Source organism: Peromyscus leucopus, chromosome 1 (genome assembly GCF_004664715.2).
Source record: "Peromyscus leucopus breed LL Stock chromosome 1, UCI_PerLeu_2.1, whole genome shotgun sequence".
NCBI classification, from domain to species: domain Eukaryota; kingdom Metazoa; phylum Chordata; class Mammalia; order Rodentia; family Cricetidae; genus Peromyscus; species Peromyscus leucopus.
In genome coordinates this window covers 48,223,412-48,251,335 of record NC_051063.1, presented here as the reverse complement: position 1 = coordinate 48,251,335, position 27,924 = coordinate 48,223,412, and the positions used below count along the sequence as shown (strand labels likewise).

The 27,924-nt window shown below is 36.7% G+C and overlaps 1 protein-coding gene, 1 long non-coding RNA gene and 2 pseudogenes across 11 annotated transcripts in view; 3 read left to right on the top strand and 1 right to left on the bottom strand.

The window, feature by feature from the left end:
* The window catches only part of Lcor (ligand dependent nuclear receptor corepressor), a 129,501-nt gene that overhangs the window by 53,425 nt on the left and 48,152 nt on the right, over positions 1 to 27,924 (bottom strand). For 8 of the 10 annotated variants that reach the window (XM_028889370.1, XM_028889375.1, XM_037206848.1 and 5 more), the window contains exons 3-4: positions 21,726 to 21,791; positions 21,034 to 21,113 (exon numbers count right to left, since the gene is read on the bottom strand). In XM_028889370.1, the coding sequence (XP_028745203.1) occupies positions 21,034 to 21,113; positions 21,726 to 21,791 (146 nt within the window). Of the gene's footprint in view, positions 1 to 10,462; positions 12,831 to 21,033; positions 21,116 to 21,725; positions 21,792 to 27,924 lie in introns of those variants that run through there. The other 2 variants (XM_028889373.2, XM_028889377.1) reach the window with 2 other exon arrangements.
* On the top strand, positions 145 to 4,414 carry LOC119088192. The gene is made up of 3 exons (XR_005091798.1): positions 145 to 290; positions 1,484 to 1,670; positions 4,162 to 4,414. It is a non-coding gene; the product is annotated as an uncharacterized LOC119088192 (long non-coding RNA).
* LOC114706862 lies at positions 24,476 to 24,795 on the top strand (annotated as a pseudogene).
* LOC114706861 lies at positions 24,899 to 25,500 on the top strand (annotated as a pseudogene).

Genomic DNA, 27,924 nt, shown 5'->3' with positions numbered 1-27,924 from the left:
TTGAATTATCCATCTGTGGTAGTTTGAATGTAATTGGTCCCCATAATCTCATAGGGAGTGGCACTATTAGGAAGTGTGGCTTTGGTGGGGTGGCTATGGCCTTGTTGGAGGAAATGTGTCACTGTGGGGGTGGGCTTTGAGGTTTCCTATGCTCAGGATACCGCCCAGTGTCTCAGTCAACTTCCTGATGCCTTCAAGATGTAGGACTCTCAGTTAATACTCCAGCGCGATATCTGCCTGCTGCTGTCATGCTCACCGCCATGATGATAACAAACTGAACCTCTGAAACTGTAAGCAAGCCACCCCAATTAAATGTTTTACTTTGTAAGAGTTGTTGTGGTCATGGTGTCTCTTCACAGCAATACAAACCCTAAGTAAGACACCATTTTAAAAGAAATGTGCTATCAATGTCGTGCTTTGGTTTAGGTTTATATCTTCCCGATGTCAAGCTTTTTCTGTGCTCTCTGGTCATCTGAATACTTCTTTGAAGATTCAGATTATCTGCTCACTTTTTAATTAGACTATGTTTTTATTGTTAAGAGTTCTCGATATATTCTATTATTAGGCATATAAAAGCATTTTCTCCCCATTCTGTAAGTTTTCTCAACATTTCATTAATGCCACTGTTTGCATCAATTAAGTGTTTATGTGCATGTGTGCATACGTGTTTTAGTAGTATAGAGGATCTAACCTAGGGACTCAGACATACCAGGTGAATGAATGCTCTATCACTTAGCTACATACCCAACCCTCTTTCCCCATTTTTTTTTTAAGGTGTGTGCAAGTGAATACGTGCACACATATAGAAACCAGAAGCGGATGTCAGATTCCCTGGGGCATTAGGCATGCACTGATACACAGACCTGCAGCAAGGCATCAATACATATACATAAACACATCCAACTTAAAACTCTATATAGCATAAAGTTTTACTCCTGCCCCCCCCCATATTTATGTGGTATTGATTGTTTTTAATTGCTGTATTACTCTAGTTAGAATCTCCTAAAATGAAGTTGAATTGAAGTATTGATCACAGTCAGTACTATGTTATTCCTCATCTTAGGAAGAAACTGTTTCAGTCTTTGGGTCTTAAGTAAGACAGTGCTTTTGGAGCAAGTTGTGAAAAATCATGGTTTGGTCACACTTTTTAAGTTATCTACTGAGATGCTTGCATGATGTCTGCCATTTATTTTAGCAACACATTGTATTACATTAATTGATCTTGGTGTATTAAACCAACCTTTCAACCCTGAGGTAAATCTCACTAGATAATGGTATATCTGAGCTTAGTCTTCAGTGATATTTCTGCCTAGTTTAGTATGGGTAATAATAGACTTCTTTAAGAAGAAAAAAAAAAGTGTTCTTCCCATACTTTGGAAAAGTTAGTTAGGAATTAGTATTAATACTTTAAGTATCTGGTAAATCCAGAATCCATGGTTTTTCTTTGATAATATTTTAAAAAGATTTATTTTCTTTGTATGAGTGTTTGCCAACATGCATATATGATCCTGATGCCCATGGAACTTCGAAGGTGGTATCAGCTCCCCTGGATCTGGAGTTACAGATGGTTGTGAACCACTATGTGAGTACTGGGAACTAAACCTGGGTCTGACCCCAAAACAACCAGTGCTCTGAACTACCGTGCCATCTCTCCAGCCTCCAGACTATAGGTATGTGTGAAATAATTCTTTTCTACACTGTAAAGATTTGTCACTTATGCCGGGCAGTGGTGGCGCACGCCTTTAATCCCAGCACTCGGGAGGCAGAGCCAGGTGAATCGCTGTGAGTTTGAGGCCAGCCTGGGCTACCAAGTAAGCTCCAGGAAAGGCGCAAAACTACGCAGAGAAACCCTGTCTCGAAAAACAAAAAAAAAACAAAAAAAAAAAAAAAAAAGATTTGTCACTTAAATTGGTTTAATAAAAAACGGACTTGCCTATAACTGGGCAGGAGAGATGGGAGTCGGGGGAGCCACACTAGGAGAATTCTGGGAAGAAGGGCAGAGTCAGAAGAGTCACCAGCCACACATAGGAAGTAGTAGTAGTAAACATGAGCCATGTAGTAGCACTTAGATAAGAAACACGGGTTAATTTAAGTTGTAAGAGCTAGTTAGTAACAAGTCTGAGCTATCAGCTGATCATTTATAATTCATATTAAGTCTCCATGTCAGTTATTTGGGAACTGGGAGGCAGGAAAGAAAAGTCTGCCTACAAATGGTACCCAAGGTCCAGGGCCATGTACATCCACATAATCTATTTTTAAAAAAAGGATCTAAAACACACAGAAACAGAGCCAAACCCAGCTTTCTATTCTCATGTCTCTCATGTTGGTCGCAATACCAAGATGCAGCTGCTTGGGGGAAGAGCCAGTTGCCAGCTGCCATGCACTAAGCTAAGATACACTTGTGGTGGCTAATATAGCAGTTTAAGATTTGTCTCGTGTGATGAAAAACATTACAGATACACAGTAAAGACAGATTCAAACTGGAAAAAACCTCTAAACAGGTTACAGTATGTTTAAACACATAGTTTTAAAATAATAAAGTCCTTAAAAAAGGGAGTAAAGTAATAAAAAAAAGCCACATAAAGATGAAAAGTACACACAGAGTCTAGATACTGTATGTTATTGTGTTGTCTTTGAATTTTTTGACAGCTGAGGAAGGAACGATAGCTACTAAGATACCCTGGATTATAAAAACTGCTGGATTAAAACAACCTATATATTTTTAAAATGTCTTGACTTCAAAATGGAAGTCAAAAGATATGCTACTTTGGGGAAGAGGCTATGCTTTCATTTCCACAGAAAATGAGAGACCGTGGATTCATTCTAGGTTAAAGATGATCAGGGAAGACCCCCCTGAAAATCCTGACTACAAACATAAAGAAATAAAGCTAGAAGAGCCACAGGACACATGATATATAGTTTACCTACTCAAATATAAAACAAGAAATCATCTTTGACTAACTTGTGTACAACATACAGTCTATACTTATTAATACAGATATATATGTTACCTTTAAAAGTTTATGTATTTTCATAGGGGCTAGAGAAATGGCTCAGAGGTTAAGAGCACTGGCTGCTCTTCCAGAGGTCCTGGGTTCAAGTCCCAGCAACCACATGGTGGCTCACAACCATCTGTAATGAGATCTGGTGCCCTCTTCTGGCCTGCAGATATACATGCAGGCAGAATACTGTATAAATAAATCTTTAAAAAAAAAAAAAAGTTTATGTATTTTCAGAGCAAGAGGACCAGACATCAATAAAAACTGATGGCCCAGGTGATCCCATATCCAGAACAGCTTCAAGGCTGCTGGCTGAGATGACTCAGGCTCATAGAATACTACAGCCAAGACCTAACAATTATCCTGACTTTCTCAGGGTTCCCCCCAAATTACCGGCACCCCCAAACAACAGGAAGTAGTCTAAAGAATGGAAAAGATGGGTTATGGGTATTTATTATCATTTAAGAGGGGTTGGTTACAAGTTAAGTTGTTTTTGGTAATGATCAGGAAAAAAGTTGAACAAAGGAGATTAGAGTCAGGGATCTCTTTCTGAAAAGAAAAGGTGGGGTGAGGGGGTTATAGAAATGACAGTATAAAAGAGTAGATTGTTAAATTTACTCTTTTTGGTTTTCCCAGACAGGGTTTCTCCGTGTAGTTTTGGTGGCTGTCCTGGATCTTGCTCTGTAGACCAGGCTGGCCTCGAACTCACAGAGATCCGCCTAGCTCTACCTCCTGAGTGCTGGGATTAAAGGCGTGCACTACCACTGCCCGGCTATTAAATCTACTTTTAAACTAAACTAAAAAAAAAAAAAAAAAAAAAAAAAAACCCACAAACAAAACAAAAAACACCCTACTAGTCTTAAATATTTTACACTGGCATGGATTTTGGTATATTGATAGAAATTTAAAGTTAATTTTGTTATACTGTATGTGGATTTCCACTTTTGTTTGAGGTATTGTGTTTATGGAGCTCATTTTAAAATGTATAATTAAGAAATGCAGATTAATAACCATCTATAAGAGTCAAACTTATAGTCATATTAGGTATGTTTTCAAGGTTATACACAGATTATATTTAGATAGAGAGAAGTCTTCAAATACTTCAAAGACCTACAGAATATGGTATTTAATATGTTTAATAATCTAAGGCTTTTCATGACAGCAAGACACATCTTCTGACAGCACAATCTACTTCAGAAAAGATGATGGGCATTGAGGAACCTCCATATGGAGTTTGCTTTTTTAATGCCATTTGGACAAAAATCTGCCCTTGCCTCAATTGCTGACAGTATACTATCCAAACTGGACCAGCAAGACGCAAAAGAAAGCGACTGCCAAACTTTGAAAAGACAAAGAAAGACAATCCTTCAAAATTTCCTGCTTCAGAGCTAAGTCTATCAGATATTCTAGGCCTATAGGCCAAAGATGGATGCCTCAACATTACAGAGGAACTTTGGGTGACTGTCCAGGCACCCAGATGTCTCTGTCACTAGGTAAGATTTCACCCATCTGGGGTCTTTGATAGAGTTGAAGACTAGATAGTTAGACTAGTCTAGTTAAAGTTTTCTTTAGTTTTAAGATGAATTTGGTAGAAAACTTTAGAGTCACGTAGATAAAAGAGTATTTTCTCTAATTTTGCCAAATACAAATGAACTAGATATTGTAACTGTAATTCTTACTTGATGACTGTTTTTGTTGTATATAATTTTACTATGTTAAAGTTAAAATCTTCCTTTTTAATTAGACAAAAAGGGGAAAATACAGAATATTCCAAAGAAACATCCACCAACAAGTATGTTTAGTTTTTTACTTTTAATTGTCAATTTAATCTCCTCATTTGCTCTAGGTTGTACTCATTTCCTAGGGCTGCTTTAACATAATACCATAAGTCTCAAACAGTAGAAGTTTATTCTCAAAGTCCAAAATCGTGGCGTTTGCAGAGTTCTTTCCTTTCTGAAGGCTCTAAAAGTCCTTCTATACTTGCTTCTACCTCTGCTGACAACCTTTGGTATTCCCAGGTTTACCATGATGTAATCAAACATCTGTGTCTATCTTTATACATCCCTTTCCCTCTATGTGCTTGTCTGTCCCTTCAAGTCTCTATCCTTACTTATAAAGACACCAAGTCATTGGATTCAAGGACCACATTGACCCACCATCACTTCATTTCAACCTGACTATATTAAGACTCCAAAGGTCTAATTTTTCAAATAAAGTCACACTCATAAGTACCATCAGTTACTATTCTTTTTCAACATAACTTTGGGGGGGGGTGCATAATTCAACTCACAATACAGATCTATTCAAATATCTTTTTTCCCTTTCCTTTTTTCCCTCCTGAAACAGGGTTTTCTCTGTGTAACAGCCCTAACTGTCCTGTAACTCTCTCTATAGTCCAGGCTGGCCTTGAACTCATAGAGATCCACCTACCTATGCATCCCAAATGCTGGGATTAAAGGCGTGCACCACCACCACCTGGTTCAAATATATTTCTTAAATAAATTTTGATACTTCACCTTTTCTGGAAATTTACCCCATCAAGTTATTTAATTTTCAGCATATAAATTATTCATAATATTTCCTATGCAATCTCTTTGCCATATCCTTATTTGCCATACTTGCATCCTTATTGCCATAAAAATGGAGGTAATTCCCCCATTAGCATTCATGATTAGTTGAGTCTGTTCTTTTTTTAATCAGCAGTTTATCAATCTTGTTAATGTTTTCAAAGAAATAGCTTTTAGTTTTGCTGGATTTTTTTAAACTATTTTTATTTAATGTGTATGGGGGTCTTGCCTGCATTTATGTCTGTACAGTGCCCACAAAAGCCAGAAGGCAGCACAGGATCCCCTGGAACTTGAATTAAGACAGTTGTGAGCCACTATGTGGGTCTTAGAACTTGAACCAAAGTCCTCTGGGAGAGCAGTTAGTGCTCTTAACTACCGAGCCATCTTTCTAGCCCCTTGATTTTTTTTCTCTATGATTTTCTATACTATTTTATTTATGTGTGCTCTGATCTCATTTTTCTGTTTGTTTTAGATTAGTCTGTTCATATTTCTTCAATTTCTTAAGGCAGTGGTTAGGATACTGGTTTGGGACGTCTTTTTACTATAGGCATTTGAAACCATAGATTACTTATACTGATAATTAGATATCAAGTTTCATTTTAGTTCATCAAGCTAGTCTATACTTTCTTCTAGGATTTGTTCTATCTTCTAACAAAAGTGTTTCAATTTCCACACTTGTGAATTCATTGTATTTCCTGCTGCATGTTTTTAATTTTCATTCCACCTTGTTGGAAAACTAAGATTGCAACCTTTTAAAAATTAATTTAATTATTAATTTTTGGGTCTAGGGTGTAGCTCAGTCAAGAATGCTTGCATACATTGGAGCACTCTAGGTTTGATCCTCAGAACTGCAGGGGAGAATCTGTCTTATGTCCTAATACATGGCCTATCCTAGAGAATGTTCCACATGTACCTAGTAAAAGCGAGTAATGTGGTCTTGTGTGTATTAAGTTGCTGGGTTTACATGATTCATAATGTTCTGGTTTTCCCCATGTACGAAGCACAGCATCAGTATTTGCCCAGGCTCAACTGAACATAGCATTCTCCTTTGTACACCTCCAAAGTACTGAAATTGCAAGAGTAAATCACCTCATCCAATTTGGTAAGTAGTTTCTGATGGCATTTCTATATACCATTGTTATGACTTCTCAGGGTCTCTGTCAGGTCTGGTTCTCTTCTAGTCTATTTGCTCTTCCTCCAAACTGCAAGCTGATCTGCCTATACTTGGGCCACACATCAAGCTGTTATCCTCCAATGGCTGTTAGCTGACTATTCTGTTTTTGCCATATACTAGGGCATAAACTGCTAAGCCTGTTGCAACAAAAATGAGGTCATTTTGCAGTGGTAAACTGTCACTAATATTTGAAACTCAGATTTCAGGAAGGCTTTTCTTTGCTTGCTTCTTTTTTTCTGGTAATGCTGACCTTTTTTTCTTCTTCTTCTTTCCCTTTTTCTTTTCTTTTTTTTATTTTATTTTTATTTATTTATTTATTTATTTTTTTGAGGCAGGTTTTCTCAGTTTAGCCCTGGCTGTCCTGGAACTTGCTTTGTAGAAAGGGCTGGCCTTGAACTCAGAGATCTGCCTGCCTCTGTCTCCCAAGTGCTGGGACTAAAGGCATGCACCATCACTGCTTGACTTAATGTTAACTTTTTTTTTTAATGAATCTATGGGGATATGATTACAACAATGAAATACAGATTAACATGCCTCCAATCTCAGAAACAATTCATAACTAACATGTTTCTGGGAAAAATATTAGCCCATTCCTCCATCCCCACATTTCCCAAATGTTAATTTTTTAACACATGTTATTTCAATTGTTACTAAAAAGGAGCTACCAACCTCCTCTGAATTGTTCATCAAAAAGATTTTGTTTTTAATAATGCCTTCAGGTACTTTCTAACTCTATTCTACTTTGTCCATCTAAAAAGAGTTGTAAGAGTTCTCTGTTCTTAAGGTCTATCTCATCGTTAGAATGTCTGGGCTTCTGTGTAAGAGTTAAGAGACTGAAACGGTGTTACATGGTTGTTTTGAAATTACTTTTACGGGCCGGGCAGATGGTTCAATCAATAAAACTGTCATGAAAGTACAAGGGCCTGAGTTCAGACACTGAGCACTCAGGGAAAAAGCCAGACAAGAATGGCCGACAATATCAGCACTGGCGAGACAGACACTGGATACCTAGAGCTTGCTGGCCGACTGTCCAGCCAAACAGAATGGTGAACTTCAGTTTCAGTGAGAGACTGTCTCAAAAACTTAAGGTGGTTAGGAACTGAAAAACACACCTCCATTAACCTATGTACTCTATCCATATGAGAATGAATACACTTCCAAGTCCAACTGTGTGCACACATGCACACACATACTACACGTACAAATGACTTTTTCAGTTAAATGGCTGTTTCATTGGCTTTTATGCAGAATAACTAAAAATTAAAAACAACAAAATCATACACTTTGTTTTGCTTTAATTATACTTTCTATCAACTGCTCCTCGACATACTGTTTAAAAATTTATAGCAAGTCAGGTGTGCTGGTGCATGCCTTTAATCCCAGCAACTCAGAAGGCAGAGGCAGGCTGAGTTACAGGCCAGCCTGGTCTCTAGAGAGAAACCTTGGTTGAGGGATGTATTTTATAGTGATAACGCATCAATAAAACACGGCTTACTGTCCTGTCCTTTGCTGTATATACATACACAAAATACAAAAAGAGCCAATAAAAACAAGGAAGTTTATGTGGCATTGAGCCAAAAGAACTCAACAGCCAGGTGACAGTAAATCGACAACAAAATAGTCCAGTGTTGCTCCCCTACCACATGTGTGTTTTAAATAGATGCATTATATATAGTTTGGCAAAAAGTAACAAAAATATGTGATACTGTTCTATTTTAGAAAAAAAAAAAAAGACAGTGGATGCTCCAATTATAAAAAAGAAGCTTTTGGCCAAAGCCAAATAGGAATAAAGATGAAGGTCTAAGCTAGAATTTCTTTCTTCTAGAAGCTACTTCCTTTAGAATAAGTTGGTAAGTCAGCTCCCACCCAGTTAATTCTGTCACCAAAATCCACTTGATGATCATAACCACATAGTACTGAATAGTTAACCACACAGTTCTAAAGGAGCAACAGTGGGAAGGAGCAATAGTTATGAGCTAAGATCTTCTCCAGTAAGACATAAAGTTCTCTACTAAAAACTTCAACGGGGGTTGGAGAAACGGCTCAGCAGTTAAGATCACTGGTTACTCTTCCAGAGGAACCAACAATCGATTCCCAGCACCCATATGGCAGTTCACAACAGTCTTTAACTACAGGAGGCCCAATGACCTTTTCCAGCCTACTTGGCACTGCATATACATCATACACAGACATACATGCCCAAAATGCCCACACACATAAAAATAAAAATAAATAGAAATCTTTGAAAATATGTCCGGTTGTTGTCTTATTACTCTTTTGGGGGGCCCGTCAGCCATCTCCCAAATAAATCACACACAGAGTCTTATTATTACTTATGAATGTCCGGCCTTAGCTTAGCTTAGTTTCTAGCTAGCTTTTCTTAACTTTAAATTATCTCAACTACCTTTAGCCTCTGGGCTTTTCCCTTTCTCTTACTTCCGTAAATCTTACTTTTATTCCGTGGCTTGCTGGTTGTGTAGTTGGGTGGCTGAGGTCCTTCCCTTCTCTGGCTGCTAGATTCTTGCTCTCCTCCCAGATTTCTTCCTCTATATATTCTCTCTGCCTGCCAGCCCCGCCTATCCCTTCTCCTGCCTTGCTATTGGTCAGTTCTTTATTAGACCATCAGGTGTTTTTTACAGGCACAGTAACACAGCTTCCCAGAGTTAAACAAATGCAACATAAGCAAAAGTAACACACCTTAAAATAATTATTCCCCAACAATGTCCTCTTGCCACTTAATATTGTACTTTACCACTTTTTGGAGTGGCAAGGCAATAAAAATCTCCAAAAGATGTTTTCAAATATAGAGTATATCTTTGTCTATTTTATGCCACTGTAAGAAAATATCTGAGTGAGTTGGGCTGTCATGGTGCATGCCTTTAATTGCATCACTCAGGAGGCAGAGGCAGGTGATCTCTTTGAGTTCAAGGGCAGCTTGGTCTACAGAGCAAGTTCCAGGACAGCCAGGGCTACACAGAGAAACCCTGTCTCAAAAAAAGAAAAAAGAAAAGAAAAAGAAAAGGAAAGAAAAGAAAGAAAAATATCTGAATAGGCTGGGGGCAGTGGGTAAAGGCACTTACCGCACACTCCTAGAAAATAAACAGGTAAATAAATAAATAAAAATTTAAAAGGGAGAGAGGGAAAGAACAAGCTACATCCTAAGAGAAAATAGCTGTACATCACACCTGACCAAAAGGTTTATAAAGAATACATAAAGAAAGATTATAATTTAGTAAATTTCTTTAAGTGGCAAACAGGCTAAAGAAATATTTTACCATATATATGGTAAAACACACACACACACACACACACACACACACACACACACACACACACACACACGTTTGTCTATGTATAAGCAGAGAGAGGAATGGAAAGGAAGCAGGGAGAGATGAATATGAATGAAATCTCAACACCAATTGTCATCCAAGGAATAAAAAAGAGAACTGTCATGAGACAGATACCACCTACAGAAGACAGCCACTGGGTAATGTGAAGACTGGCAACACTAACACTAGCATGATGTGGAACACTGGTGTTCTCTTACAGTTGATGGAAGATGAGGAACATACACTACTACTCAGCATGAAAACAGACTCAGTACCCTCAAAGAGACTTATAAATGAGTAAGTCACAACAGTCATCATCTAACAACAATTCAAAGATCCACTAAAAACGAACAGCTTGTGGACAGAGATGGCTCAGAGGTTGAGAGCACTCACTGTTCTTGCGGAGAATGAAGGCTGAGTTCCAAGCATCATATGGCAGCTCACAACAGTCTGTAACTCCAGTTCCAGGGTATCTGATACTTTCTTTGGACCCCTGCAGTCACTAGGCACACATGTGTTACACACACATACATGCAGGACAGACACTCATATACATAAAATATGTTACAAAGAAACGATGAGCTAAACTGTGCCATGTCTATGCTAAGGAAAACTACAATAAAATAAAAAGGAACAGAACATTATACATAAAAACAATTAGGGGTCTTGAAAATGCAGGATCATACATAGTTCTAGGAAAGATAAAACTCTAGTGATTACACAAGTCTGGAAGTCTGGGGAAGGGACTAACTACAAAGGAGCAAGGGGAAAAACATCAGGATAAGTGGAACTGTCACGAAGCTGGTGGGATATATATATATAACTTTTACCAAAATCAACTAACCCTACTCTTTGAATTAGCTTTACTGTATAAACTATTACCTCAATTTTGAAAGACGACTGAAAATTAGTTTCAGGGTAGTAAAGATACTAGGTTCCAAATGTGTCACTGGAGTAAATGTTCCACTGAAGGTAAGAAGTGTTCTGTTAAGGGTCACATAGTAAATACTTTAAGGTCTTACAGGCACATGCAAGTTCTGTTGCATATACAGTCTCTTCTTTTAACTTGGGCAAGACTTAGTGACAGAGCACATTTTGTTGACCTGATAGAAAGGTGAAACTTCTCCCAGATTTAAAACAAATATAGCCCCAGGGGTCCCTGGAATAGCAAAGGTGTCACTGAATAAACAATGCAAGAAACTTATATCAGCATGGAAGTCAGCACTCACAGCAATAAACTGTTAATAAAGTTAAATTTTAAATAGTAAGGTCGAACATTTCTTACCATTTCTTTTATAAGTCTAACATTTGTCACCCTACATCTGGGGAGGTAAGACTGGAGAGAGAAGCTTAAATGGCTTCTTATTTTCTCGAGGGAATGAAAGAAAAGGAAATGGAAAATCAAATGATAGGTTTCATGTAGAAGAATAAAGCAGCCCGGGTTCCCCCAGTGTAACACAAAAGTGAAAGGATGACTTTTGAAAGCTACTCCTACCTAAATACATACCTACTATGTGCCTTATTATCTAAATGCAGGTGCAACTGTTACGATTTCATACCACAGGGCACACTACAAAAACCTAGGCAATAAAAGCAAGTGTATATACACAAGTGGTGTAGTAATTATGTTAGAACAGTCTTCTGGGGTTATGATTCCATAGCTACAGCCATGCCTGTTACCCACGGCTTCCTGACATTTTAAGTAATAAGCTAAAAAGAGCTGACAAGATGCAATTCACTGATTTAAATGCCAATTTCCTTCATCTGATTATTTTAAATGCCAGCAAGTCCTAGATAAAACGGCTCCACCACTTTAAATGTTCATATACTTTAAGGTCAATTATCTAAGAGAGAATCTTAAATTACTGTTCTTTATATAAACAAAGTAAATACATTTTTTGCTGTATTGTATATAAATGCTATCTTCAGTTTGGATAAGCAGACTACCAAGTTAATGAGTAGGAAATCAACCAGGTTTAAAGGCTGAAATACACTGAAGCTCTTTTTAATTTGGGAGGGATTGTTTAATACATCTGAAAAGAGAGTATGTGAAGAACTGAAACACAAGGAAGTAATGGTTCAACACAAATGACTCTACAAGAATTAGGATTTCAGAGAGGTAGAGACATTAACATAAATATTTTTAAAAATAAGAAACTGAAAACTCCATGATCGGATAAAGTCTCTAGGAACATCTGTGAAGAGTAGTAAGACAGTCAGGCAGCGGTGGCACACGTCTTAGTCCCAGCACTTTAGAGGCAGGTGAATCTCAGTGAGTTTGAGGCCAGCCTGGTCTAAAAGCAAGTTATAGAACAGCCAGGATTGTTTCATAGAGAACCCCTGTCTTGAAAAACACCAAACCAAACTAAAAGAGTCTTAAGACTCTTGCCATTAGTGTTAAAATAGAGATCTTCAGCCAGCTGCCCGCTGATCAAGGGCTTCTCATATGAATACTAGATCCATGACTGAGCACCATCAGTGCCTTTATCTCCCCCTGGCTGGTGCTTTTGTGTAATGAGGGTAATGTACAGTTGTTGGTTTTACTACTGAAAGTAAGTAAATCCTTTTTTTTAAAAAAAAAAAAAGACAAATACTTAGTATTAAGTTGTTAATATTCCAAACAATTAAATGTTTAATACAATCCCTATCAAATGGTAAGTATTCCAGCAGTCCCCCACATACACACATTTTCTTAGCTTCTTAACGAAGCAGACCTGCAACTTCATAAGCTGAAGGAAAATGGCAACCATCCTGCAGGCATCTGAAAGAAAATGAATCATCCTCTAGACATCTATCTTTTGGAACATCTTAAAGTAACTCTACAGAAAGTGAGTTTTGATGTAGTATTCATAATGTACAGCAGCTCACCATTTGCTGTGGATAGTTTTCTTACATTATACAAGCACAATCTATTAAAAAGTACGAAAGATAAATATAAACCACCCTCACAGTTAATAATAAGGATCTCTACTTACTGGAAATTCAAAGTTGACACTATCCCAATTTTCATTCAACAGCCCAACAGATAAGAAGGCTTGCTGAAAATTTTATCCACTCTGTTCTTTTGACTATGGATGTCCCTAGATGTCCATAGTCATTTTAAGTGAAAGGATATAAAACCATCCATTTAGGATAATACCATCATAAAGTTTAAGCATTATGAACTCTCACGGCACTGTATCTGTGGCACTGGACAGCCCTAGTTTTATATCTTATATCATCTATTTCTTAATTCTTCTACTAGACTATTATACCTATAAAAGTACTATCTGTGGGAGCTGGATAGATGGATTAGTCAGTAATTAAAGGCACTAGCTACTTTTCAAAGGATCTAGGTTTAAATTCTCTACATGGCAGTTCCCAACTGTCTGCAACCCCAGTTCCAGGTTATCCAACCCCCTCTTCTGGCCTCTGAGGCCACCTGCACACATGTGTGCCAACAGATACACATAAATTAAACCTTTTAAAAATGAATAACCAAAACAAACATACAATACAACCACAAAGAGGTATACTCAAAGATGCAAATCAGAGTGGCAAGATGACTCAGCAGATGAAGGTGCTTTCCTCCAAATCTGAGGACCTAATTTTGAGCTGGGACCTACATGGCGGAACTCCTGCAAGTTGACTTCTGACCTGCATATCCCACACCTCAATAAATAAAAGTAAGAAAAAATTATAAAGAAAATACAAGTAACACTGTAAAGAACATAAGTCTAATAAAAAATGATGAGAGAAGATAAATAGTATAAAAATAGTCTTTTATAATAGAGGGGAAAGAAGAGAAAGATAGTCCATATGCAAACACCCAGAACTTGGCAGGCAGAAAGAAACTAGTAGATCTCTGTGAGTTCTAGGTCAGCCTTATCTAATAGAGACAGAGGGGGGGGAGAGGGAGGGAGGGAAGGAGGGAGGGAGGAAAGGAGGGAGGGAGGGAGAGAGGAGAGAGAGAGAGAGAGGAGAGAGAGAGGAGAGGAGAGAGAGAGAGAGATGGCGGGAGGGCTCTTCTCAAGGAAGAAAAAGGAAACTTTTTTAGAAAACCACGGTGCTGTGGATATCACTCTGTATAAATAAAATGCTGACTGGCCAGTGGCCAGGCAGGAAGTATAGGCGGGACAAGCAGAGAAGAGAATTCTGGGAAGTGGAAGGCTGAGGCAGGGAGACACTGCCAGCCACCGCCTGTGAAGATGCTGGTAAGCCACGAGCCACGTGGCAAGGTACAGATTTATAAAAATGGGTTAATTTAAGATATAAGAACAGTTAACAAGAAGCCTGAGCCATTAGGCCAAACAGTTTAAATAATGTAAGTGTCTATGTGTTTATTTTATAAATGGGCTGTAGGACTGCCAGGGCTTGGCGGGACTCGGAGAGAAAACTCTCTAGCTACACCACAGAACTTTAGAATCAATAAAATCTTAGAACCCTAATGTCTATACAAAATGCCTTTTTTTTATGCTAACAAAATGTTAACACTATAGGAGTAATTTTTTATTTAATATGAAGACTTTAGTAATTCTTTTCTTGCTTCAAAATACAATGCTGAATGAAGTCATTTTACCAATTAATTTTCATGAAACTACCTTTCTTCTTGTTGGCGTGCTAGTATGCTAGTAATGAACAGTAATCCAAATGAGGATTATAGAACTCTATCGACAAGTTAGCAGGCAAGAGTCTTAATGTTTAAGGCATTCTTGCCTTGTTGAATCCCTAACAACTGTGACTCCTAGAGTCATAAACTAGTGTGTCCTAATTCCCAGCATTGTTTATAGCTAATTTCTTGGTGGGTTTCTTACAGTCTTGCCTTATTCAGCCATTCCTTCCTTCCGTTTGTTTTGTTTAACTTTTACTCACGTGCCTATGTGTGTATGTATATGGGCATATGCACATGGGGGAGGGGGTTGTGCCAGTGAAGTCGAGCAGAGAATGTTGGATCCCCTGGAGATGGAGTTTCTGGTGGTTGTGAGCAGTCTGACTGAGTACTGAAGTGAATTTGGGCCCTCTGCAAGAGCAGTATAAAATCTTAACTACTAAGCCATGTCTCCAGCACTCTATGCCTGTTTTAATTTCTTACTCTCCAGCTTCTTCTAAGAATAGAAACTGCTCAAGCTTCCATCCTGCTCCAAAAATCTTGTCTTAAACCCTTATCTATGCATTCTCTGCTCTTGTTTTCCTTATCACTCTTTTTAATTACTTGAAAAATTAGTACTACATCTCCATTACTTAACATACACAATCACCTAATTTCTCACTAATATTAACTGTCAGACTTACAGTCTAGCTCTCCTCATCCTGGCAAACCATTCTCTTAGAGTGTATTCTGGGGGCACTCATTCGCCTAACTTAAAGTCCATTCTATTCTGAGAAATGGCCCAGGAAGTCTATGTTAGTACAATAAAGATGACCACAGACTCTGTACTTTGTTACATGTGGAACCTGGAGGGTACTTGATGAGAAGCAGGCAACTCTTTTATTCTACTTTTCTTTCCAAGTTGATTTTTGTCTACTTCTTAAAATGAAGGTCCTCTGCAAGTCTCAAAGACTTTGCTTCAAAATTCTCCCAAGTTTTCATCCCGCATACTGTATTTCAATTTGGTTTATAAAACTCTATTTGGACTGGACATTTTCAATTATATGCTTATTTTCACTATACACAGCTTTCCAGGTAACTCACTGGCTATTTCACCTTTCTCCCCTTCCTCAAAATCCACCTGGGCTTGGAAGATGAATTTAGTATCACTTCCTTCTCCTTTATTTACATCCACTAAACATTTACATAATTTATGTATAATCACCAAGTACTGGTAATGCTTTAGTACAGATTCTCTAACAAATCTTCCCTGTGACTATTCATATTAAAGACCTAGTTCAGGCTTGTTTTCTGGGTTCTTGCTAGATCCTACAATTTTCTCATTATAAATATCTCTCTACTGCATGCTAAAAAACCAACTACTTAAATCAATGACTTAAGTAAAGATTTCCTTTTGAGATACAAACTGAGTTCTACTTCCTTGATAAAGCAACTCCAGCATCTGCTATTTTTATTATTTATATTTTCTTGTATTAACAATTAGCTCTAAAAATGCTTACATGAGAATTGGAACTTTGTCCTTAAAGTTTCCTACCTGTGGTTTCAGGTATTATTGTACCACCATGCCCATCTTATGCCTAAAAAAAAAAAACTTTTAAAGGCTAAATGCCAGGCATGGTAGCACTCAGGAGACTGAGGCAGGAGGATTGGGAGTTAAGACCAAACTGGTCTATTCAGTAAGTCTATCTCAAAAAAAAAAACCAGTACCTTCTCCCTCCCAAAAACATATTTAAGAAGCAGATGAGTAAGAAATGAAGAAATGAAGATTCTGAATATATTCTTTTTTTTTTTTTTTCCCCAGACAGGGTTTCTCTGTGTAGCTTTGCGCCTTTCCTGGAACTCACTTGGTAGCCCAGGCTGGCCTCGAACTCACAAAGATCCACCTGGCTCTGCCTCCCGAGTGCTGGGATTAAAGGCATGCGCCACTACCGCCCGGCCTGAATATATTCTTGACACATGGATACACTCAAAATACACATTAATGTAATTTTTCAAGTTTATGAAAACTCTCAGCTTCTTATTTAGTAAATACACAGAATACTTTTGCCAATAAAGAGAAAAGGGAAAAGGGAAAGATGTGAGCAAGCCAGGAAGTTAGGATTCACTGGCTCCCAGCATAGCTAAAACTGGCCTTTTCAAACAGCATTAAGCTCTTACTTTTTTTATTCTTTCCAAGTAATTCTAAGTCCTGCTTAATTCTTCCTCATACTTTCAATATTTCCAGTTATTTATTTTTGTTAACAATCTGGATTAACACCAAAAACAAAGGTGAAATCTCAATTATGTGGCTTTGCCTATAACAGTCTCTGACCCTTTCTTTCCATTTTCTTGTTTGTAAAATTAGAATATCTTTAAACCAACTTCACAGGATTGTTTTGATGATTAAACTGTAACATACAAAAAGTATTGGCAAAGAGGATGCTCAAAAGATGGTGGCTATCTTTACCTATAAATTACATTCTCTAACCTCTGTGGTATTTTACTAAAGTAGTTTCTTTTATTGGTCGTTTTACTTTCTATAGTTTAAGTTACCCATGGTCAACTGTAGCCCAAAACTATGAAATGCAAAATTCCAGTAATAATTCACAAGTTTTGTTGTGTGCTGTTATGGGCAGTGCAGTGAAATCTCAAGCTGCTTCACTCTGGTCCAGTGCTGACATGCTATACGCAACAGCTGTTACTTATCGAATAAACTGCATGCCATGCTATCACATAGTAGACTGTATTTCACTAAACAATGTCCCAAAACACTAACGTAGTGAGACTGGAAATTCTGATATGCCATAAAATAGTTCATATAAGTTAAAGGTGAAAATTCTTAATATTATAAGGATTAAAAAAAAAAAAAAAAAAAAAACCATACGCTGGACTGGAGAGATGGATCAGAGGTTAAGAATATGTATTATACTTCCAGAAGTACCAGAATTCAATTCCTAGCACCCACATCAGGTGACTCACAGCTGCCTTTAATTCCAGCTCTAGGGAATCCAACACCTCTGCTCTTTACTGGCACATCACCTGCCCCAACACATACATATACACATGATTAAAAAACAAAAATCTTTTAAAAATTGTATGCTGAAGCTGCTAAGAAACTAATCCTAGGGGCTAGAGAGATTGCTCAGTGGTTAAGAGCACTTGTTCCTGCAGAGAATCTGGGTTCAATTCCCAATGTCCACACGGCAGCTCACAAACACCTGTAACTCCAGTTCTAGGAGATCCAATGCCCTCTTCTGACATCAGCAGGCACCAGACATGAATATGGTGCGCGCGCGCGCACACACACACACACACACACACAAAACACTGATACACGTTAAAGTGAAATAAATAAATCTTTAAAAAAACAAAAAACCAACAGAGTGACAGGCCCAATCTGTGAAATTGTGAAAGAAAGTAAAATTTGTGCTAGTTTTGACAAAGTTATAGCCATGATACATCAAAGCACTTAGTTAAGGCAGACGAGACATTAAATTGATGAGTGGAAGCATGAACAGGAAATGTTCTGATTGTTACAACTTTAGTCACTATTGTTAACCTCCTATTGTGCCTAATTATAAAGTATAAGCTTTTATATACAGGAAAAACAGTATGCATACATGACTCAATACTATCAATGATTTTAAGCATTAACCAGAAATCTTAGAACACATTCCTCCAGAAAGAGGGAACACTGTAAACTACAGGTAAGTATCAGTTCCACTTCCCAAAGACAGCTAGCTACTTTTGATATTTTTCACTTACATATAAATAAATATGAAAGTTGTATTATTATCCATTCTAACAGCCTTATTAGTCACTAAAATTTCAATTAGCTTAAATTTAAAACAAAACAAAACAAAACATACATCTACCTTTTTCTCAAACAGGCCATTACTTCTGCTTTTCTAGACATACTCTAGATTATCTCATCATTAGCCCCAAACTCAAGACTCCAGTAACATGTACAATACTATTACATATTGTCATATTTTCTTGGTATTTCCATTTTTTTTCTATTTTTACAGATGAGAGCATCAAGCAATGAGTTTATTTCTAAATTCTAATATTTCTCAAGTAAGATGTTACAAATGGGGGCCTGGAGAGATGGCTCAGAGGTTAAGAGCACCAACTGCTCTTCCAGAGGTCCTGAGTTCAATTCCCAGCACCCACATGATGGCTCACAACCATCTGTAATGAGATCTGGCGCCCACTTCTGTGTACATAATAAATAAATCTTTAAAAAAAAAAAAGATGTTACAAATGTCTACAAAGAGTCCCAAGACATAAACATTTTTAATATAATACAGCAAAGGCTATTTATAAAAATTTATATTAGGTTCCTTCACTTCCTATTTTCCAGTACTGGATGGCTGTCTTTAAAAAAAACAAAAAAACAAAAAACAAAAAAACCAGAGATTGTATGGTGTCGAAAGAAGCAAACAGACTCTTAGAACCAGCTGAGCTGACAAACAGAAACACTCTTTCTGCATCTGGGGAGATGACCCAGTAAGTTCAGACCCCTAGAAGCCATGAAAAGTCAGAAATGACCAGAGCATATCTGGAACATCTGCAGTGAGATAGGGGAACAATAGGATACAGTCAAATTCCAAGGGTTCACTGGCCAGCTAGTCTGGATGTTAGCAGTGACATCCAGGTTCAATGAGACCTTGTTTCAAATTATAAGTGGAGAGCAGTAGAGGAAGATGTCCAAAGTCAACCATCTGGCCTCCATAAGTGTACACACACAGAGATGAGTAAACTGGCACACATATGTGCATACACCTCCTCCCCACAGAAAAATATTCAAGTTAAAAGGTCAACTAAAACTGCAAAACTACAATGAGCAAAAACAGCTATTTTAATAGATATATTATTTCATGTCTTATTTCTGTTTTCTCCTAGGAATATTGATTCAGAATTTGTTCTTTATATATCAAGAGAGAACTTTCAATCACATCACAGCAACATATGTACCCGTTACTTGGCAGAGAATGACTCTCTTTCCAATTCTAACCTGAAAAGAAAACAACTGTTTCTCCTTTTCTACAATTCCTATTAAATGATTTACTCACTAGCTGGCATCTAACATATACACACATAAATGCAAACGCACAGAATTTAAACATCAAACATCAAATCCATCTATAGCCCACTCTTGACAATGTTGCTTTATTCTCTACTATTTCAAAACCAGTAAATTTCAAAACAACCTTCTCATTAATTTAACAAAAGTAGACTACCATGGATAGCAGTAGCAGCAACAATTTTTCATGGAGAAAACAAGAAAAAGATGCCCTAATATATGTAAGAAGCTTTTAAACTGTTCACATGATGGCATTCAGATATTAAAAGCTATGTTTCAACCATAGGCAATAAAACTGTGGTATAACTGAGACAAAGAACATATAAGCATGGCTGTCATTAGCAATTGGAAATGAAGGAAGGAACAAATACTCAAAACTTTCAGAAAAGGGGGAACAAAATACGGCATAATATCAACTGACAAATACTTGGTACAAATTGCATTTACTACAACAGTATAAAAGGTGAAACGGTAAACGGAGCGTATGTGTACCATTCATAGGACAGGGGAGGCAGAAGAAGAAGCAATAGACTTTCAAGCTGCAAAGACGAGGTATTTAAGATTAGAAAAAGGAGAGAGCATTTGTTCAACAAAAACCATGTTATTTCAGCAGTCCAGAAATAATGCTATGAGTATGGACTACAGTGATAACCGTGGAGATAAAAAAGGAACAAAACTCAATAGGAGTAATTGACAGAAGTTTGCCAAAGAACTAAAGTTAGTACATAGCAGAAAGAATAAATCAGAATGTTCCCTAGGCTTTGCAGCAGGTAACTGTGGAGAATAGGATACCATGAAAGCAAGGTAAAGTGGTAAACCCACTACTGAGTTTTCAGTAACTTAAATGTTTCCAGAGCAAAATGATACCTTTTTTTTTTAAAGGCAGTAAAACAGAAACCCAAGGGTTGAGCTAATGGCCAGATATTATAAAGAAATATTTAAAATTATAAACTTACTAAGTCTTGAGTCTACACAAATTAGTAACTACTATCTTTTTGTACCACAAATGACTTCTACTTTTTTAAATTATCATACACTTTATATTTCAGATAAACATAACAGTTTGAGACCAGGTTAATTATTCTGCTTAAATATACATAAGACAGTGTATGTTAGGATGTAAGATTTCTTAGGAGGCTAATCAACATACTGGAAACAGTTTAAACTGAAAAGCCAGTTACTATCAAATCTTGTATAAACAGGAAATCAAATTTTCCTTTTTCTGCAAATCCTCCAATTAAATGATTCAATTTTTTTTTTTAAAGAAACTAAAATACCATACTAGACAAGTTTTCCAAGCTTCTTGGTTACCTTTACTTTATCTCTTCTCAAGCAACAGAACAGACAATTTTCATCAAAAGCCCAATCAGAAATGCTTTCAGCTTCACACTCTGCAAAAGAAAAAAAAGTTTTAATAGTCATTAAACAAAAATTTTCAGAAAATCATAGCTTTCTTCAAAATATTATGTAGCTTAAAAAAACCCTCATTAAAATCTCATTTTGTAAAAATAAAAAATAAATAAAAAATTAAAAAAAAAATCTCATTTTGTTTTTCTAAGACAGGGTTTATCGGTATAACAAACAGTCCTGGCTGTCCTGGAACTTGCTCTGTAAACTAGGCTGGCCTGGAACTTGCAGCAATCCACCTGCCTTTGGCTCCCGAGTGCTGGGAATAAAGGGGTGCACCACCACTGCAAGCCTAATTCTTATGTTCTAATCAAACTCAGGGTCTCACACATGCAAAAACTTGTACTCTATTCCTAGCCATATCTTGAAATTCTTTCCACTACGAACCCCACCACCACTTCTGTCTTTAAAATTCTTCACTTAATTCCTAGCTGCTTATTAGCTAATTATGCTACCTACACATATACTAACATTATAAAACAAACACAAACATGCTAACATGAATGGAGTTTAACCCATATAAAACTGAGTATGATACCTAAACCACCAAGGTGTTAACCTCAAAGATTGTGAAATACCATAAATATTTTGAATACCTTTAAATAAACTGAGATCTTTTAATAATGCAGGTCCAAACAGCCCTTCAAGAATACTTTCAAATCCTGAAAGGATAAAATAAAATCCATTATCACAATATTCACTGAAAAATATTTCTCAAGAATCAATGGTTAATATTGAAGAGATGCTCAGGAAAGAGTCACACACAAATCTAAAAAAGAGTGTTAGCATTTCTGTTAATGATTAACAGCAAAAATTCAAAGTACATTAAAAAACAAAACAGAAACTAGAAATAACCAATGATGGAATGGAAATTCACAGTTCTCTAGTTGTTCTTAAAATTTTACAGAAAGTAGCATTTTAAAAAGTGCCTTCCCAAAGAAGTGTCATGCTTCAGAACTTCCATAAGCTTCCTAGAATAAATAGTCCTCTTTTTTTCTACATAACAGTTGATGCATAAATTTCTCTCAGGTCAACAGTTTTCTAAAGAAAATTCTCAAGAATAGTTTCCCCACCCCTCACTATATTTTAGAAGGAAAGTCCTACATTATTTCATAATACAATATTAACTACTTGATGGTTCCTTTACAAAGGTAAAACCCACTAGGTACACAAACAGAAAAAAAAATGAGAAAAAAATTCACATAGCTGTATAAAAAAACCTGTTTAAAACTATTGTGTCCTTCTACCAGTGTGAAAGAAGAAAACCAGGTTTTCTAACTGACTACATCAAGTACTACCATGTAGTTAATGAAAGATAATTTAAATATCTTGCGGTTGTGAATTGTTAAGAAAGAAAAACCTGAGAAAGTGGAATCTGCAGTGGCTCAAAAAAATTGTCAAGGACTTCACTATAAAGTTCAAATACTGATTACAAAGATCTGAGACTCCATGTGCACTTTAACTGTGACCTTTACAAAGAATTAATGTCATGCACATTTGGTACACATTATTACTTTTCAAATGCACAGAAATACCAAAGAATGTAGAAAGCAAAAGAGGACAGAAAAGATAGCTGGCCTTTAAGGGGCTGGAGAGATGGCTCAGCTTCTCTTCCAGAGGACCAAGGTTTGATTTGCGGCATCTGCATGTAGGCTCTTAACTGTCCCTCAGTAACACCAGTCCCAGGGAGTCCAATGCCTTTTTTGGCCTCCAAAGGCACTGCATGCACATGGCACACAGGCATACAGGCAGGCAAAATACCCATATACGTGTACAATTAAAAGGAAAAGGAAAAAGGTAGCCTTCAAAAATAGCACTATCTTGTTTAACTGGCAATAAAAATAACAAGAAATATCTTTGTCCTACTTGCTATAAAGCTGTAATTTTCAACACAGAAGCTGCTAAAGTTTGTATTGTAAGTAGAGTTGATTTTTTATATTATTTTTAAACTGTATTTTTTATTTATTATTAGAAAGCAGTTATTTGTCTACAAATTATTCCAATAGCAAATTAAATTACTCATTAATCAAACAGCTGCTTGTTATTTACCTAAGAGAATTAGTCACCATGTCCTCTTGCTCTTCCAGACATTAGAAAAGAAAAAAGGGCTTGAGTTATGGAGGTAGCAAGGTGGTGGTATAATAATGAGGATTAATGGCTAGATACTATCTTAGTCCCTGGAGACTAGATACTCTCATTAACAGCTAACGCCTGCTCTTTTAAGTAAATCTCAAAAACAGTCTCCAACTCTTAAGTCCTCTTACTTTCCAAAAAGGAATTCTTACTTTTATAAATGTGAGTGAAAGCATTTGAGTATCTTAGAATAACTAAAAATCTAGCTGACCAAGTTGATTATTATTGATAGTTCTTACATAAAAGAATAAACCTAGTATTTTCACCTGGGTTTATATAAAATTGTAAGAAATGTCAAACTTCCATAGTAAGCAAATTTTATCTATTTTTGAGACAGGGTTTCTGTATATAGTCCAGGATAATATCCAACTCTGATCCTCCTACCTCAGTCTCCAGAGTGCTATGGTTATAAGTGTGTACCACTATGCCATGCCCTGCTCTGTCTCAATTTCTAAAAAAGAAAAATGTAATATAACAAGAAATACTAGCAAAGTACAAAGAGAGAAGAGGTAACAGCTTGAGAGATACTAATTTAAAATTTACAAAAAACAGAATCTGAAATAGGTCAACTGAGGAAGAATATAAGTAACACATTATCACTAGCAAAAAAAATACAGATCAAAAAGCACTGACTGGATATGATGTATGCCTCTAATCCAGCATTCAAGAGGCTAAGTAAGAAAAAATGTCACAAGTTCAGAGTTATACTCCACAGGGAGTTAAGTCCCGTATTAGGGGAGGGGAGTAGGAACACAGACAGAAAGTAAGCAAGCAGTCAACACAACCAATTTAGTCATAAAAGATTTATCCACAACTAATTTTGTTCTAAATAATAACCATATAAAAGTCGTTTCTCTTCTGTTCATGCTTGCCACAATACACTGAACCTTACATTTATATAAGGTATACTACAGATCCACATTCTGCTGTCCTCTGTTCACTGAATGTTAACATTACCCAGTTTTATTAATAATAAATATTGAATTTAGCAGTTGCATAGCAACACTGAATTATCCCACATGCTATGCTTGATGTTAACAAAAAGCAAATAAGAACAAAAATTCATAACAAGATCTCATAGAAAAGCCATGAAGAATGATAACAAAGTGCCATAAAGAATAAATACTGGGCCTCCTGGCCATCTTGGTGGCTGACCTTGGTTGGGGGCTGTCCCAAACCTAAGGCTGGAAGATAGTGGCCACAAAGAAGATGAAAAAAGTCCCTGGAATCAATCAACTCTAGGCTCCAACTTGTTATGAAAAGTGGAAAGTACTTGCTGGGATAGGCTCTGAAGGTGATCAGACAGGGCAAAGCGAAGTTGACTATCCTCACCAACAATTGCCCAGCTTTAAGGAAATCTGAAATAGAACACTATACCATGTTGGCCAGAACTGATGTCCATCACTACAGTGGCAATAATATTGAATTGGGCACAGCATGTGGAAAATACTACAGAGTATGCATACTAGCTATCACTGACCCAGGTGATTTTGATATATCAAAAGCATGCCAGAACAGACTAATGAAAAGTAAACCAGGAAGTTTTCCTTTAATAACACTTTGCCAGAGCGCTTAAAAAAAAAAATGAATACTGTTCACAGCAATCATGCACATGTCTGAGTGTGCAGTCCTCAGAATGGCTTGAACCATGGAACCACTGGCAAGGAGGGTCTTTAAAGGAGTTTTAGCAGCTCAACTTGAGGATGTTTTGGGAGCTTATTTTTTGTTTAAAAAGATGAACTCGAGCTAAGATTTTAGGCAAACAAGAGCAAGAAAGACATTCCCTTCATTTTGGAAGTTTATTACAGATTCATTGAACAGTCTACAATGTATGGAGTTAGAAAAATCAAGAAAAATAGTTGGATAGCAAAAATTAAGGATTTGGTCACTGATCAGAGTTTATCCTTACAAGAAATACAATATCACTCAGAATGAAAATTTCACAGCTGACATGGATGGAGTTTGTAATAGTTAAAGCAAAATGTAAATTGCAATTCAGGTCCTATTCTTTGGGCTTGAAAAAGTTGACTGAAGTTATGTTTATTGTGTTATCAATAAACTTTTGTTTATACTACTGGAAAAAAAAAAGAATAAATACTGAAGAGGCAAGTCAAGTCTTCATATTCTATTGCTAGGGTTTTAAAAGTACCTTTACTGTAAACTGTTATCTTTCTTTTTTCGGTTTATCGAGACAGGGTTTCTCTGTATAACAGCTCTCACTGTCCTGGAACTTGCTGTGTGGACCATGCTGGACTCAAACTCAGAGATCTACCTTCCTGTGCCTCCCAAGTGCTGAGATTAAAGGTGTGCACCACCACCGCCCTGGCTGCACATTTAAAGCCTTCCTAGTGGAGTTAACTAAGTACTACCCAGCATCACCACTAGTCTCAAACCAGTCTCCAAGTCTCTTCACTACAATTTGCAGTGTCTTCAGATTCTCACTGAGAACTGAGACTCAGAACACCATGACAGTAATTAATGGCTTCTTTAAAGTTCACACTGCTGTAAGAAGAATCCTACCTGCAATCCCACATCCAGCAATAAAAACATTTTACAATCTAAAACAATCTCCTTTTTGTAGGGTATTTCCCAGAACATAGTTTTGGTCAGAAGCTTTTTTTTTTTTAAACTGTGTTCAATAATCATTTTTCTCTACTAATATTTTCTCACGTCTTTGCACCTCACTTTTGCCCAAATAAAAGTATCATTCTCCTTTCAAAGTATTTTTCAATCTGTTCAATAAATATTTATTTCCTTAACTAAAATATATTAACTTGAGAACCTTCAAAAGACCAAGGCAGAACCTGTACAGCAACGGTGAGCAGACATGGTGTCTGCTGCTCGCCTGGAGCTTTGGTTTCTGTTTTGCTCACCCTCACAACCTTGTTCTTTTTAAATGGAAAAGCCAAATGCCAAAGTTCTGTTTTCTGCCATATGTACAAGCACTGCACAAGTTTTGTAAAACCAAAATTGTCATAGGCTATCTAAACCTTGTGGGTTGATTTTTTTTTAAATATGTTTGTATCTTTCTAAAGTTAATGTTCCAGAGGTCTAGGAAGCCTTCCATTTCCCAATGTTCTTAAACTACAGGTTCATAAGCTTCATTTTTTAGGCACTGATTTCCTCACAGAAAACAAGACACATTAAAATTTCCCACAAATGTCTCCCTTCAATTTGAATAACAAAAGCACAACGTAGACCTGGAACAGAATATAGGACCGAGAAATAAAACCACCTACTTTTTGACAAAAGTGTCAAAATATATACTTGATAAAAAAAAAAGATAGCCTATTCAATAATGAAAAAGATCTTTATTACCATGTACTAAAAAACTCATTTTAATTTAAAGCCTCAAATTCTGAAACTTTTAGGGAAAAATACTTCAAAATATAAGCATAGGCAAGGATTTTCTGTATAGGACTCCAGTAATATAGCACAAAAAAGTAACCTCAAGATTTGACAAGTGAAATTATACAAAACTAAGAAGGTTTTGCATAGCACAGGCAACTACCAACAAACTGAACAGACTCTACATTTCAGACAGGGACTTACTATCTAGAATACAGAATGAGCTGCAAAAATAAAAAACACACATATACACATGGAACAAACCAAACTGCCAATCACTAAAGAGCAGAATGAACTGGTCATTCTCGGCAAATTAAAACAATGTGAGACTCCACTGAACCCCAGTGAGAACAGTATAGTAAAATTTAAAAAAAAAAAAAAAACAATTAAAAAAAAACCACACACACAAAGAACAAAATAAAACAAAAATGAAAAAATACTGAGAATATAAAAAGGAAAAAAAAAAAGAAAGAAAGAACCCATATTCACTGCTGGTAGGAGAATAAACTAGTATAACAGATATGAAAGTCACTATAGAGGTTTCCTCAACCAACAAAACACATAACTACTGTATGCCTCAGCTACATCACTCCTAGATATACACCCAAAGGAGCCTGCATCCTACCAGAGATGCTCATAAGAAAATGGAACCAGTGTAGATATCATCCACCAATAAACAGATAATAAAAACGTGGCACATGAAAATTTATTTACTTGCAAAAAAAGATCAAATTGTGAAACTTGCAGGATGTATCTGCAAATTAAATGAGATAGCCCAGATTCAAAAAGGCAAATAATGCATGTTTTCTCTCATACATGGATCCTAATTAGTGTGCGTGCATGCGTGTGTGAGTGGGTATAGGCTATGGATCCAGAGAAGGGACGAGAAGAATGGAAGAAGTAGTGAGGAAGAAGAGGTCAAGAGGACACATACACCATGAAAGCTGAAAGGGGACAACTGGGGGTGGGGGAGATAGGGAAGAACAATGAGAGAGGATCAACAAAAACAAATTATTATGAAAATGCCACAATAAAGCAATTCAAAATTCAAAAATAGTGCTGGGGGAGATGGTTCAGGGGCTAAGAGTCCTGGCTACTCTTTCAGAGGACCTACTTCTGAATCCCAGGACCCACGTAACAAACATCTGTAACTTCAGTGCCAAGGGAGCCAACACTCTCTTTTTGCATCTGTAGACACCAGGCAAGAAAGCAGTGCCTAGGCATATATGTAGGCAAACTAAAACACCCATACACAAACTTTTTTAAAACATTAAAAATATGTATTACCACATTTTTAAATAAACAAAAGAAGTT